General features: G+C 46.0%; 5 protein-coding genes across 7 annotated transcripts; 2 read left to right on the top strand and 3 right to left on the bottom strand.

The window, feature by feature from the left end:
- Nucleotides 1–124: 124 nt before the first annotated feature.
- LOC9633580 (uncharacterized FAD-linked oxidoreductase ARB_02478) lies at nucleotides 125–1,192 on the bottom strand. Its single transcript, XM_024667935.1, has one exon. The coding sequence runs from the start codon at nucleotides 1,190–1,192 to the stop codon at nucleotides 125–127; it is 1,068 nt and encodes a 355-aa protein (XP_024523703.1).
- Nucleotides 1,193–2,087: 895 nt separating this feature from the next.
- On the bottom strand, nucleotides 2,088–3,923 carry LOC9633579. Of its 2 annotated transcripts, none has more exons than XM_024670266.1 (6): nucleotides 3,864–3,923; nucleotides 3,509–3,806; nucleotides 3,201–3,366; nucleotides 2,902–3,092; nucleotides 2,681–2,736; nucleotides 2,088–2,591 (listed from the first exon to the last, which is right to left on the bottom strand). In XM_024670266.1, the coding sequence occupies exons 2-6, from the start codon at nucleotides 3,764–3,766 to the stop codon at nucleotides 2,240–2,242; spliced, it is 1,023 nt and encodes a 340-aa protein (XP_024526034.1). In that variant the 5' UTR covers nucleotides 3,767–3,806; nucleotides 3,864–3,923; the 3' UTR covers nucleotides 2,088–2,239. The 2 variants fall into 2 exon arrangements, with proteins under 2 accessions (XP_024526034.1, XP_024526027.1); XM_024670259.1 differs by having other exon boundaries at nucleotides 3,509–3,812; nucleotides 3,864–3,921.
- A 26-nt stretch (nucleotides 3,924–3,949) lies between these two features.
- Nucleotides 3,950–5,451, top strand: LOC9633578 (zinc finger protein ZOP1). 2 transcript variants are annotated; one of them, XR_002991844.1, is made up of 6 exons: nucleotides 3,950–3,993; nucleotides 4,058–4,258; nucleotides 4,358–4,526; nucleotides 4,604–4,699; nucleotides 4,761–5,162; nucleotides 5,222–5,451. XR_002991844.1 is itself a non-coding variant. In XM_002960800.2 (5 exons), the coding sequence occupies exons 1-5, from the start codon at nucleotides 3,985–3,987 to the stop codon at nucleotides 5,084–5,086; spliced, it is 801 nt and encodes a 266-aa protein (XP_002960846.2). In that variant the 5' UTR covers nucleotides 3,950–3,984; the 3' UTR covers nucleotides 5,087–5,262. The 2 variants fall into 2 exon arrangements, 1 of the variants encoding a protein (XP_002960846.2); XM_002960800.2 differs by having other exon boundaries at nucleotides 4,761–5,262.
- Nucleotides 5,448–8,406, top strand: LOC9663157 (sodium/hydrogen exchanger 6). The gene is made up of 22 exons (XM_024670252.1): nucleotides 5,448–5,730; nucleotides 5,809–5,860; nucleotides 5,910–5,969; nucleotides 6,030–6,054; nucleotides 6,125–6,210; nucleotides 6,266–6,377; nucleotides 6,427–6,489; nucleotides 6,552–6,571; nucleotides 6,622–6,719; nucleotides 6,768–6,796; nucleotides 6,859–6,890; nucleotides 6,946–6,993; nucleotides 7,043–7,103; nucleotides 7,149–7,246; nucleotides 7,291–7,366; nucleotides 7,430–7,449; nucleotides 7,498–7,595; nucleotides 7,652–7,764; nucleotides 7,812–7,895; nucleotides 7,949–8,004; nucleotides 8,060–8,148; nucleotides 8,208–8,406. The coding sequence occupies exons 1-22, from the start codon at nucleotides 5,550–5,552 to the stop codon at nucleotides 8,348–8,350; spliced, it is 1,644 nt and encodes a 547-aa protein (XP_024526020.1). The 5' UTR covers nucleotides 5,448–5,549; the 3' UTR covers nucleotides 8,351–8,406.
- A 3,020-nt stretch (nucleotides 8,407–11,426) lies between these two features.
- On the bottom strand, nucleotides 11,427–12,905 carry LOC9663155 (uncharacterized metal-dependent hydrolase YabD). The gene is made up of 8 exons (XM_002960130.2): nucleotides 12,760–12,905; nucleotides 12,634–12,707; nucleotides 12,370–12,451; nucleotides 12,258–12,308; nucleotides 12,103–12,203; nucleotides 11,881–12,034; nucleotides 11,646–11,825; nucleotides 11,427–11,595 (listed from the first exon to the last, which is right to left on the bottom strand). The coding sequence occupies exons 1-8, from the start codon at nucleotides 12,880–12,882 to the stop codon at nucleotides 11,485–11,487; spliced, it is 876 nt and encodes a 291-aa protein (XP_002960176.1). The 5' UTR covers nucleotides 12,883–12,905; the 3' UTR covers nucleotides 11,427–11,484.
- Between the last annotated feature and the right edge of the window lie 18 nt (nucleotides 12,906–12,923).

Genomic DNA, 12,923 nt, shown 5'->3' with positions numbered 1-12,923 from the left:
TTTCCAGACGTTTCAGCAACGCCAGCACTGTCCTGTTTCGCGTATCGGTTTTGGCTAGCATTTATACTCGACTTTCTCGCGATAGAAATGCTAAGTCTCTTTTACTCTTGCGTAAGAACAATTTCTAAGAAGCTCCACCTTGAACCAGGCTTTCACTTCCAACGCACTTCCAACACAAGAACAGGCCAGTCGGATCCACGCTCTCCTTGATGGCCTTGAGCGTCGAGTACTTCTCACCAAAGAACGACTCCTCCCAGTATGGCTCGAAGTAATCTCCTTCGTTCTTGTAACACCCTCCGCCAGGCGTGATGCTTCGAAACAGACCATTCGCGGAGGTGAGACTTCGAGAAAACTGATATCGCTCCTCCACACTCGTGCTCTCGTTCCAGGTCCTAACGATGAGTACATGCCACAGAGCCTCCCTCCAGACGGCGCTCAGGGCATTGTTCCTGCCTTGGACGCTCGATGCTGCGCCTCCAAACACAAACAAGCCGAAGATGGGACTGAAGTTACGTTCGAACAGAACTCGCATGAGGGTGTCGGTCAGCACAGCTGGTGATTCCTGGAAGATCTTCTTGGGCATGAACCGCGTCGCGAAAAGCCCGCTTGTCCCGGTTGCATCGGTGCACAGTACTGGATTGACTGCGCAGAGAACTCCGTCTTGCCACTGGACGAAAGTGTCGTGGGAAGTGACAGTGTTGTTGATGACCAAGAGCTCCGGGTTCTTATCGACGTAGGAAACCAGGGGAGCAAACGCAGCCTGTGCTTCCGCGACTGTTCCATTCGGCAGCACGAAAGAGATGATTACGAGGCTGGTGTAGATGTAGAAGTAGCCGGCAAGCCGAGCTTCGTCCATGGAAGGCGTGACTTCCACAAACTTGGCGACGAGATCCCTGTGGCTCGAGGGGCTGGAAGACGCAGCGATGAACAGTGTGTGAAGGTAGCCAAGCTTGAGCTCAGGAAAGGTCCGGTACGTCGTGGAAACCACGACACCGAAAGTCCCTCCGCCGCCACCTTTGAGAGCCCAGAACAACTCCGGGTTTTGACACTGGTTGGCTACTCGGACTCGTCCATCAGCCGTCACCACCTTGAGCTCGAGAGTGTTGTCAACAGCGTAGCCGAAAGTTCTTGACAGAGGCCCGTGGCCACCGCCTTGGACGAAACCTCCGGCAGCACTCAGGGAGGATGCCATAGGCCCGACGGCGACTCGTCCTCTGCGGTCGAGGAAATCGTAGAGAGACTTCCAAGTTACTCCAGGCTGGGCAGTCACGGCAGGGAGCGGATCACATCCCGGACAACTCTCGGGAACGAAGGAATCGTCCGTGAAGATGTCCGTGAGATGGTGGAGCCAGATACACAGGGAACCAGTGGCAGTGCTCCGGCCAAAGTAGTCATGCCCGGTACCAGCCGCAAGTTAAACTTTCGCGCGAAGAGAACTCCGGCCTGGACGTGAGAGACGCTGGAGACGTTGATGGCGTACGCGGAGACTTGGTCCTGGTAGCAGGGAGTGGAAAGAGCGCCGCTTCCATTCAGCGGACAGCCGAGACCAGCGATGCCCGACTCCCAGGTTGGAGTTTGCATGGCCCCGACCACGTCGCTTCGCGCGAAGGGATTGTTTTGGAGCTGCCTAGCAGCGCTGCAAGCGGCCGGATCGTATTGCGGAGTGTGGCACGGCCAGGCGTATGGCTTTGGGGCGAGGAGGCGGCCATCGATGGAGCGATTGAAAGCCGACCAGAGTGTGGAGCTTGGCCAGCAGGAACTCAAAGGCGTGCACTTGTGGCCTCCATCGCTGCTAAGCAGGGAGAGTGGACTTAAGATCGAAAGGAGGAGGAGGAGACGAGCAGGATGGAAGAACTCCATGCTCGGTAAAAACTTCCTTTGCTTCCATTCGCTAAGTAATGAGCAGTGTCACCCATGCAAGCAAGCCTGACTTTGATTGCATGGTTAAAGTAGAACACTAACACATTTGATAAACTAGTACCAAAATGATTATAGTTTCAGAGTTTAATCGAAGGACAATACTTCCATGAGCTTCTAAACTAGTGTTCTTGGCGAACGTTTTATTTTTTTCAGGAAGGCGAGGAGAATGGAAGGACTCCATGCTCGGTAAGAACTTCATTCGCTTGTTTCTGGCTTTGAGCGCACGCATGGTTGTTCTAGAGTTTTAATCGAAGGACAATACTTCCATGAGCTTCTAAACGAGTGTTCTTCATCTTGGCGAAGAAAAAAGCTGTTTTTTTCATCCTTTCCACACGGTTTTTGTTGGTGGCGAGCTTGGCTTTCCAACTGGATTGTCACTGTTCACAGTGGTGCGCTTCTTTTCGGACTCGAGCAGAGCTCTGATGTTTGCGTCGATGCTGGAGAGCATTTGCTTGATATCACCCCGGCCCTTGCCCTGGACTTCCGGATCCTCGCATAAGTTGTGCATCTCGAGGAGCGTGTTTGCTAGCGCGTTTGGCACGTCTCCGTCTCTTTCCTTCTCTTTCTCCTTCGCAAAGCTCACAGAAGTGGAAGGGACTGATCTTCTCGGAGACTTTGGAGAGGCCGGAGAGGCCGGAGATCGAGGGGACATGACGAGGCCGATTCTGGCCCTGGCACGAAAAGATAAAGAAAAAAGTGTGAGAGATCATATCGTGCATGAGTAGTGTGCAAGGCACGGCACTGCGACTGCTTAGCTTACATGCGTTCCGCAGTGGGAGACGTCGGCGCCTGAGAGCTTTCGTCCTTTTTACTGCTCTGAAAAAACAAAAAGAAAAACATGATTTCATTCTGGACGTGATCTTGAACGATCAGTTTCAACAAGAAAGCAAGACCAAACTCTAGAGTGGCTGAAAGGGAGATCTAGAAACGTATAAACAAGAAAAAAAACATTCTAAAAGAAAGCCAAGAAAGTGATTGTACCTTAACTGGGACTCCAGATTTCTGAATGACCGCATGAACATTGTCCAGGAGAACTTGCACATCTTTGTCCAGAGCATCGGTGCTTCCACCCGTGACGTTCCAGCTTTCGCGTTCCAGGTCCTTCTGTAGCTTCCTCAACATTTTCACCATGGATATGGTTTCTCCAAGGTCGTCACCCTGGAGGCTCACTTCTGCGCAAACGAGAAGACACAAACAACACTATTTTTCAATGAGGCAAGAGCTGGCTACGGATGGAGAAAAGAAAATGAAAGAGCAAAGACGGAAAAAGTGTTACTCGCCCCATAGACTTCCAAGCATCCATCCAACCGTGGCTTTCTTGCGGAGAGCTTTCACCTCGGCCTCGAGCTTCCACTTCGCCCAGTCGTCTCTCTTTCTTCGGTAACCAGTCAGTTCTTCCTTTTTCTGGAGCTCCTGGTTTAATTCTCGAATCTTGCTTTCGAGTTCCTGCCACAAAGAAAACTCCACGTTCGTTAGTTTCGCGAAGAACAAAAGAACTCAAGAAAGAAAACTCTCTAAGAGGAAGGAGAAGAAGTTCCTATCTCCCAAGAACAACCGAGAGCACGCCAAGAAATCTCAAAAACTTTACTTTGACTCGCCTGGGTTCTCCGTCGTGCAGCCCATCGTGCTTGGATTTTGGCCCGGGTCCGAGCGAAAAACCCATCTCTAGCCTTTTCTTGAGCTCTTTGTTCTCCGCCTCGAGCGAGGTTTGCTTCTTCTGGAAATCCTGCTTTTGCTTGTCATAGACACCTTCCATGGATCGCAAGCACTCGGCAAGCTTGGCATTCCTCTTCTCATACTCGTCCGCAATCTCTAGCCTTATCTGGGAGAAAAAACTCTCCTCCATGGCGATCAGCCCACGGCGATCTCATCCCACGCTTAAGATCCTGTCCCTGAAACGATCGATCAACGAAAGACGAGAATGCGGCAGTGGCGCCACTCACCAGATCACTCACTCGCGCTTCCTTCCCGGCCGTTAACAGTGTTCTTCCGGGGCGCCATTTAACGCGCCTAAACCCTAATTTCCCTGGCTAGGGCAAATATTCGCGACTCTGGAGAGAAGCTATGACGGAGGTAAGATCGCTGCGTGGCTGCTCGATTCTCGACTAGATCTTGAATGGAAATCGTGTGCGCGCAGTACTGGGTGAGCCAGGGGAACAAATGGTGCGAGTTTTGCCGGATTTTCATTGCAAACAATGCCGTGAGCATCCGATCGCACGAGCTGGGGATGCGGCACAAGGACAATGTCGCGAAGAAGGTTTCCAAGATCCACAAGGACAGCATTAACAAGGAGAAGGAGGAGCTACGATCGATTAAAGAGCTGGAACACATCGAATCTGTAAGTCAAGGAGCTTTTCCTTTTCTTTCTGGAGCAGTGCTTTTCTGTTCTTCCCACTACTTAAGTGGTTTTTCTTTGTTTCTTTGTTTTCTCTTTTAGAAAGCAGTGAGGAAGTACCAGAATGACATTGCCGATGGCAATAGTTCTCTGGCGACTCCAACGCTGACGGCCTCCAAGATTAACGAGTGTACAACATCTGGAAGCCAACATACCTACAGTGGCAAGAGCACAGTAGCTCTGCGTTCTCAGATCGAAGAAGCTAAGCAAGGTAGGCTTTGGATTCTCTCCTTTTTTTCCTCGTTTTCGTGGTTTTCTTACTGTTAATGTTTCTCCTCCCTTGTGTAGAATGGTTCAGTGATTCTGCTACAGGCTACCAGTTCAATCCAGCTACTGGTCACTACTTCGATCCGAAGTCTGGTTTTTACTATAGCGATGTTCTAGGTGAGGATACGTTTTGTTCTTTCCTTTTCCAAGTCTGACTTCTTGTGTGTGCGAACAATAGGACAATGGACAACCGAAGCAGAAGCTCTAAAAGCAGCCAGGCTTTCCAAATCATCCGGTGTTACCGTTTCAAAGAAAAACCTTCCTCCCGTGCCTGGCAAACTGGGATCGTCCAAGCCTCAACCAGCAGCCGACGTGAAGGGGAGGCCCTCGGCATTCGCGGTCACAGCAGCAGCCGCCAACAACAACAACAACAACAAGAGAAAGAGAGACAACCGGAAGCAAAACTCGACCGAGGAGGCCAGAGCTCAAGCGGAGCGAGAGGCCGCCAGGAAAAGAGTCCAGGAACGTGAGAAATCTTCGCTGGGATTGTACCAAGCTTACTGAAACGTCACGGGTTGCGGAAGTGAGAAAAAAGAGGATGAGTAAATCGACAGCCAGAAGCAAGCTATTGCTTCCAAGTGTATGTATTTCTTTTTATTCTTCCAGGTTTACGGACTAAACTCTCAACAATTTTCTCAGTTGTTCCAGGTTGATGAAAAATAAGTTCTCGATTCGAGTTCGCTTATGCTTATTTCGTGATACACGGCTTCCCAGAATTTGGGAGAACTGCTACGTGGCAGGTGGCGAGTGGTGGAATCTGGACGGTTACAATGCCGGCACGTTGCGGAATAGCCAACGGCTGGGATCGCCGCTTGACTCGTACGTTTTTCCGTACGCTAAAGAGAAGCTCCCTGCTTTGATTCCGAGTGTTTCGCGTTGGCACGAACTTTGTGTTTGAATGGGGGAGCGACGAGGAGCTAGGGTTTGGTGCGCCTAAAAGATCTCTCGCGGCGTCATCGCCAATCCCATGGCGCAGCACGGCGAGGAGCTCGCTATGGCTTCCGAGGCCGCGATCGAGCAGCACCAGGTAGCCGGCCTCAGCTTGCTCTTGCAGATCGTGATGCTCGGATTCGCCTTCGTCCTCGGCCATGTCCTTCGCCGCCATAAATTCTACTATCTCCACGAAGCCAGCGCCTCGCTGCTCATAGGTTCGTGTGCCAGCATTCTCAGAGTCTCTAGATATTTTCTCGATATTTTCTTCCCTCTCTCAATTCTCGTCCAATTAGGCATCATCGTGGGAGGGATCGCCAACGTCTCAAACAAGGAGATGAGTTTCAAGTATGGACTGCTCTCTTGTTTGCAAAGTTTCATTGATCCTCGATCGCAGGAGATGGTTTAACTTCAACGAGGAGTTCTTTTTCTTGTTCCTTCTCCCGCCGATCATATTATATCCTTTTTGTCAGCATGTTCACAGTGAAATCTAGTGATCCTTGACACACACAATCACCCAGTCAGGCTTCAACCTTTATGCTGTAAGTAGCTTTCTTCTCTACGTCAGGGAAAAATAAATTCTATTGCGCTGACGACACTCGGATGTACCAGAAACCGTTCTTTTCAAACTTTGGAGCGATTTGCGTATTTGCGATTGTGGGGACTTTCGTGGCCTCCATGGTGACAGGAATTTTGGTGTACGTACTATGCTTACCCGTGCTGCTTGAGTAACTTACATTGTGTGTTTTGCAGTTTCCTTGGAGGACTATTTTTTCTCATGTACAAACTCTCATTCCTTGAAAGCTTGCTGTTCGGTTCTTTAATTTCAGCTACCGATCCTGTGACCGTACTGGCAATCTTCCAAGTATGTCCATAGCTACTTTCTAGTTTGTCCAAACTGACTCTCTTTTCAGGAGCTCGGGACTGATATGAACTTGTATGCTCTTGTCTTTGGAGAGTCTGTCTTGAATGATGCTGTAAGTTAGTCAGGCTTGGACCCATTCTCTAATGTTTCTATCTTATTTCTGATTTTGCGCAGATGGCTATTGCTCTTTACAAGTAAGTCGTCTTCACAAAATTTCCGGGACTTTAGTTACAGTTGAATGCAGGACGTTAATGAAGTTTTGGCATGATCCTTCCGCAAACTACAGCTTCACGGTTGCTGTTTCGAGCTTTTTGCAGACGTTCGTAGGATCGATGGGAACAGGTTAGTTTGCTTGATTCGTGTCTCTGCCTTATGCTGTTGATTTTACAGGTGTTGTTGTCGCATTATGCTGCGCTTTGATATCCTTGGAAATCGTTTGTTTTCTTTCTTTTTATGTGTCAAGTCCTTGACAGCAGAACACTTATTCAAGTACGCTGGGCTTTCTGTCAACAGGTAGTATACTTGTTGAAGAGATTTACATTCTAAATATTGGGCTTTTGTGCTGCAGCCTTCATAATCTGGAATGCTGTCTGTTCGTCCTTTTCCCGTACTTTTCGTAAGTTTTTTTTTCCAGCATTACACAAGATCCTATGCTTGTTTTCCAGGTTCATGCTAGCGGAAGGGCTTGGACTTTCGGGAATCATAGCCATTCTCTTTTGTGGCATTGTGAGTTTGTGGTCTTTAGGTTTCACCTCTAATGCCTTCTAGCAGCTCATGAAGCATTATGCGTTTCAAAACCTGTCTGAACCTGCTCAAGCTTTTACGCGAGGATTTTTCCAATTAATCTCGTCTTTGGCAGAAACATTTTTGTGAGTCCTCCTTATATTTCTCCGAGTTTTACCCTTAATTTCAGGTTCATCTACATGGGCCTGGATATTGCGACCGAAAGCCATACCTGGTCTCACGTGGGGTTCATCTTTTTCTCTATTGTATCCTTTCTCGTTTTTCTATTTATTCTTGGACGTGTTCCTTGACTGAGAGGGCACCTGCAGGTGTTTATCCTGGCAGCAAGGTATTTCTCGTGGAAGATTTTGCATTGCTAATGCTATTGTTTTTCCAGAGCAGCTAACGTGTTTCCTTGCGCATATTTGATCAACTTGATCCGGCCTGTTGCAAGGAAAATACCTCTCAAGCATCAGAAGGCGCTTTGGTTTAGCGGTACGGAGCTGTTAAGCACGGCAATTGTGATCTTAAGTGATGGTTTTTATTGATAGGCTTGCGAGGCGCCATGGCGTTCGGGTTGGCTTTGCAGAGCAAGCGTGATTTACCAACAAAATCTAATGGTGAGACGATATTCACCACTACAACAGCTATTGTCGTTGTCACGGTATGTCTATTTCGCGTTTTTCCTACGAAATTCAGCAATCTTCATAGGTCCTCTTCATTGGAGGCTCAACATCAACAATGCTGGAAAAGCTGGAAGTCGTTGGGGATGATTATGCGGCTCTAAATGTAGAGGTGAGCTGCCTTTCACTATTTAGATTGGAAGAAAGGGCCTCTTTTATGCGCAGGTTGGAAACGACAATAATTTGGAGCTTCATAGCCCGACAAGCTCGAGATATCTAACGTAAGGAAAGACTGTTAACTTCCCTATAGTTTGTGCTGACCATTTTCTTTCACAGCTCGCCTTTCACAGCCTTCGACAAAAACTTTCTCAAGCCAATTTTCACGAGCCACGTTGATGATGAGGACTTTGGTCTTTTTGACGCTGGTAAGTCACAATCTCTGCTATCGCCGGTCATGCTAAGAAAAATTTACTCTTGTGGACAGTGGACCAGAATCACTCTTCCGACAATCACGCGGTAGAAATCCAAAGATCTCTCATACGACGAACAGAGAACGAGGATCGCCATTCGGAGAACGGTAGAAGCACAAAAGCCATAAGAGACACTGGACGATTTAGAAGCTTTTAAAGAACGTGTAATACCATGTAACCATTTCCTCTGTGAAGGGACGAAAAGTTGACGGAGATTAGTATGCTAGGTGTTTCTTTGATAAATACACATTTGAAGGCGCGCGCCTTGTACATATACTTCGATGCTTTCCTTTATCTTACCGAGAGTATGCAAGCCGTTTAGTTTCGTCTAGGCGCTCATCCCGCGGGATCGTCTGACGTACGAGCCGCGTCGGTTTCCAATCCATTGGCACTTGAGCTCAAGGTGAACATAAACTTATCGAACAAAATAGCTTATAGAGAACTTAATTCTGCCAGCATTTTCCTTGCTTTTTCTTTCTTCATACTCGTTAAAAAGCCGAAGAAGAAGAAGTAGCAGCCTTGCCTTACAAAGGGCTTCAACATCTCGGCTCTACTGAGAAACGAGTGCAAAATTATGCCATCGGGGAAATCTCCGATCTCCCTGTTATCTCTCCCTTTTGACGTAAAATAGCGAGTGACAAAAGAAAACAAAGAATAGCAAGAGTTTCTTGAGAAGATGTTGCCAATGCCCGGACACAGCGCATAGACACCGGCAGATGAAGCTCAAGTTGCTGCTTTAAGACTTATAAAACTCTTGGAAGGAAAGAGCGCACCACCCTGTCGCAAAAACGTTTTCTATGTCACACCTTTCCAACAGCAGCGTCCGAAGAAATAGCTAAAGGGGTGATCACTTGATTGTAGGGCTATCCCTTACACCCTAAGCCAACTAGCTAAAGGGGTGATCACTTGATTGTAGGGTTATCCCTTACACCCTAAGCCAACTAGCTAAACCCTTTATTTATCCTATTATCCTGATCTAGTGCCTAACACATTGTGTGCCGAGGCTCTCAGCCCGATCGACATAGCATGCAGCCCAGTTCGTGTGGTGAGTATATGTAGCGCACGTGGTTTTGACCCTTTATCCTATGGTGATTTACCATAGGATAACACCACGAAGCGGAACCTAAACCCTCTTTGTGCCACGTGACAGATGCCACGTGTCACATGCCACGTGTCCACAGGAACCCGAGGTTCAGGGCCTTGGGCCACTGAACGAAGGAACGGTGCCAAACTCCCAAGCGAATCCAAAAGAAAGATCATGATTGGGATATCATTTAATACCCTCGCTATATTTATACCATGCATGACAAGGAATAGCATTCTCTACAAACAGTGTAAAAAATAAACATTAGAAATAAAATGCAAACCTGTCATCCAGGTGTACGATGTTAGAGGAGCCCGTCTTGAAAGGTAATATATGAAACAACTTTCGATGTATAGTGAATTGAACCACAAAATCTGTGTAGATTTGATTGGGGGGCGCTGAAAAGAACAAGTAATCGAGATTCAAGCAGGACTCACCATTGTGAGATAGTTCTCGGAAAAAGAGCTTCACGAACTCGTAAAAATTGACGTGAGCATCAGTGATATCGAGGCTGAAGACATACCAGAATACCATGGATCTCTGAAATATCCACCTGAAAGTTTAAAAGGATGCCGACACGTAAGCAACCGACTTTAGGACAGCCGGTCCCATGATCGAGAAGCAAGAAAAAGCTTTGTGCTTTTGACAGAAATTCTTCTACCTAGAGAAACTCTACAAACTCTAGAGCAAGAAGTCAGCCAATCAAGGCAGGAAAGAAAGGAAAAAAACCGCTAGTAACGACTAGAAAAGTTGGATCCAAAGAGAACCAAGTTTGGTGATGGCTGCACCCGACGCATACTCTGCTATACTGATTGAAATGCACGAGACTGAACATGGCCGCCGGTTCGATCGATACCACGAGCTGGGACAGCACGTCCTGGGACATCATCTCGGATTCTGGCTCATCGCTCCGCTCCAGGCCATCGCCCAAGTGGGAATTGACAAGGTTTACATCGTCGCCGGGGCAAATTCCCTCGAGCACGTCTACTCACTCTTGGACGAATGCAAAGAGCTCGACGTCCATAAATGCAAGGGCATCAACCTGACTTACTGGATGATATTGTTCATCGGGGTGCAGCTCTTTGGGTGTCATTCAACCCATTGGGTAAAACGCTGCTCTTTTTTTGCTTCAGTAGAATTGTTTACAGCTGTTTTACTACTTTGACAGGTATTGCTTTCTTTTGCTAGTTTGCGGAAGAAAATATCAATACAATCAAGCCATTCATTGATGAGCAGAAGGATCAAAAGATTTACCTGCTGTTGTCAAAGTTTCAAATTGTTGTATTTCCTCTTGGTACATGACTCTAGAAATTTATTTGCCACACTTGATGATTTGTGGAGGTGCTAGAGCGGGACGATAAAGATAGGTGAGATTTTTGTTCTCGTTGAGCTCATCTTAGGACACTTGTGTTATCTTTTAACAGATGTGCCGCCCTAACCTGACAATGTCATCCGCTTGAATCGGCTAGCATGGCTCGACTAGTAAAAAAAGGCAAGCCTGAACGAGTTAAATATTAAATTAAGGATAATTAACATACTCAACCACTCCAAAGCAGAATTATAATTATTAATATATTTCATGCTATTATATTTTTTAATAGTATGCTACAATAAAGAAAAATTAAGAGTGACATATTAAATATAAGTAATTTATAGGCAAGAAAAAAAATTATTCCACTTTTATTTCCAACAATTATCATAAATATAAAAATTTCATCTGATGTTAAAAATAACTTTATATAATTTATAATGCCTTACCATTAATATTTAAATTTTAATTATAATTAAAATTATTTTTTAATTTCATAACATACATTCTCTAAATAAAATATAATGCAAAACCACTTGGAAACACTTCAGCTCACAAAAACTTTATCTCCACTCTTGGTCTGTAACTTCTTAGCACCTTTACATATGTATTCAAAGTAACAATCAATATAAATATTAGAAATGAATAAATTTTTTTTCACTCATTATTATCAATTCTTTTATAAATTAGTAAAAAAAAATTATAAAAAATTATTTAAAATACAAATTAATTAGGAAAAACTACAATTCAAAACTTTTTTAAATGCTAAATAAAGTTATTAAAAATATAAATAAATAATAATTTACACTAAATTTATTAAGGTATGGTTAGAGAAACTGAGAAAAAAAGAATAATACCTTTATTGTGCATTTGTTTTGGTTTTTTCTTCTTTTTTTCTTTAATTTACTTTGGAACCCTCGTAACTAAATACACGTTTGGCATTCTTGAAGCTGGCAGCTGAGAGCTCGTCTTTCGAGAGGCCCTTGAGTTGAGAAACCCATGAAAGCACCTGAAAAGTATATACATAGACATGGCCTGTGATGTTTTACTTGCTCTTACCGAGAGTATGTTGGTAGGATGGTTTAGAGCTTTCGACTGTGCAAGCCGTTTAGTCTCCTCCAGGCTCTCGTCGGCTGGAGATCCCGCAGGATCGTCTGGGATCCAGGAGAGCATGCTGGAATCCACAACAGGGAGCGCGTCGGGAGCGTCTGTTTCCAGAAGAATTCGATCCATTGGCACCTGAGCTCGAGGTAAACATAAACATGTAGAAGAAAATGGCTTATAAAGAACTTACTTCTGCTAGCATTTTCCTTGCTTTTTGTTCTTTCATGCTCGTTAGGAAGCCGGAGAAGGAAAAGTAGCAGCCGTGCCTTGCAAGGGGCTTCACCATCTCGGCTGTACCGAGAAACGAGTGCAAAATGACGCCATCGGGGAAATCGCCCATCTCCCTGTTTTGACGTATAATAGCTCAACGTAGAGAAGCAAACGACGAGGGAGAAAAGGAAAGAATTCTTACTTGAGAAGATGTTGAAGCTGTCCGAATGCCCGGACGCAGTGCACAGACACCGGCCGATGAATTTCTCGAGCTAGCTCAAGTTGCTGCTTTAAAACTTCAATCTGGTTTCACCAGATTCTAAGAAACAAGAAAAGTCTTCGAAGGAAAGAGCGCACCTGAGTGCTTTCGTCAGTTTGCCTTCCACGGGTTCCCATGTCAAGCCCCACCTTGACAAACCGGCAAACGTTTTCTACAAGGAAAAACTTCGTCATCAAGAACAAGTTATACCTCTCCCACAGCAGCGGAAGGATCCGAAGAAAGCATCGACTTTAGATTTGACAGCCAGTCCGATGATCGAGAGCTGACATACCTGCAAACGCCAAGCAAGAAATTGTTTTGATACCATTTCACGAAGAACAGTGTGCTTTTTTAGAACTCGACAGAATTCTTCTAAAACTTTAGAGCAAGCAGTCCCGCAAAGAATAAGGCAAGAAAGAGAGCTCAGCAGTGACTAGAATTTTCGCTCCACAGAGAGAATCTAAAGAAGAATACCATGGATGGAGGCCATAGTTCGGAATCACGGATGAGTGGCTCTCGCCCAGCGTCTTGACTGTCTTCCAATCCTCCTAGAAATGAACAGATTCTTATCCAACGACGAGAAACTAGAGATGGATTTACCTCGGAGGTGCCATTCACCGCAAACCAGCGCACTCCAGCGTCTGCGGCAGATTGGATGAGCTGCGGCACACAGTGCGCCACTCGCGGATCATGCAAGTGGCAGTGCGCGTCAAAGAGCGGCATTTTCTTCGCTCTAATAACCTAAACGAAAACTAGTTCTTGAC

The sequence above is a fragment of the Selaginella moellendorffii genome, unplaced genomic scaffold (genome assembly GCF_000143415.4).
Source record: "Selaginella moellendorffii unplaced genomic scaffold, v1.0 SELMOscaffold_0, whole genome shotgun sequence".
In the NCBI taxonomy this organism is placed as follows: Eukaryota; Viridiplantae; Streptophyta; class Lycopodiopsida; order Selaginellales; family Selaginellaceae; genus Selaginella; species Selaginella moellendorffii.
Note: the sequence above shows the minus strand (reverse complement) of the source record. Positions and strands in the feature narration are given on the sequence as shown.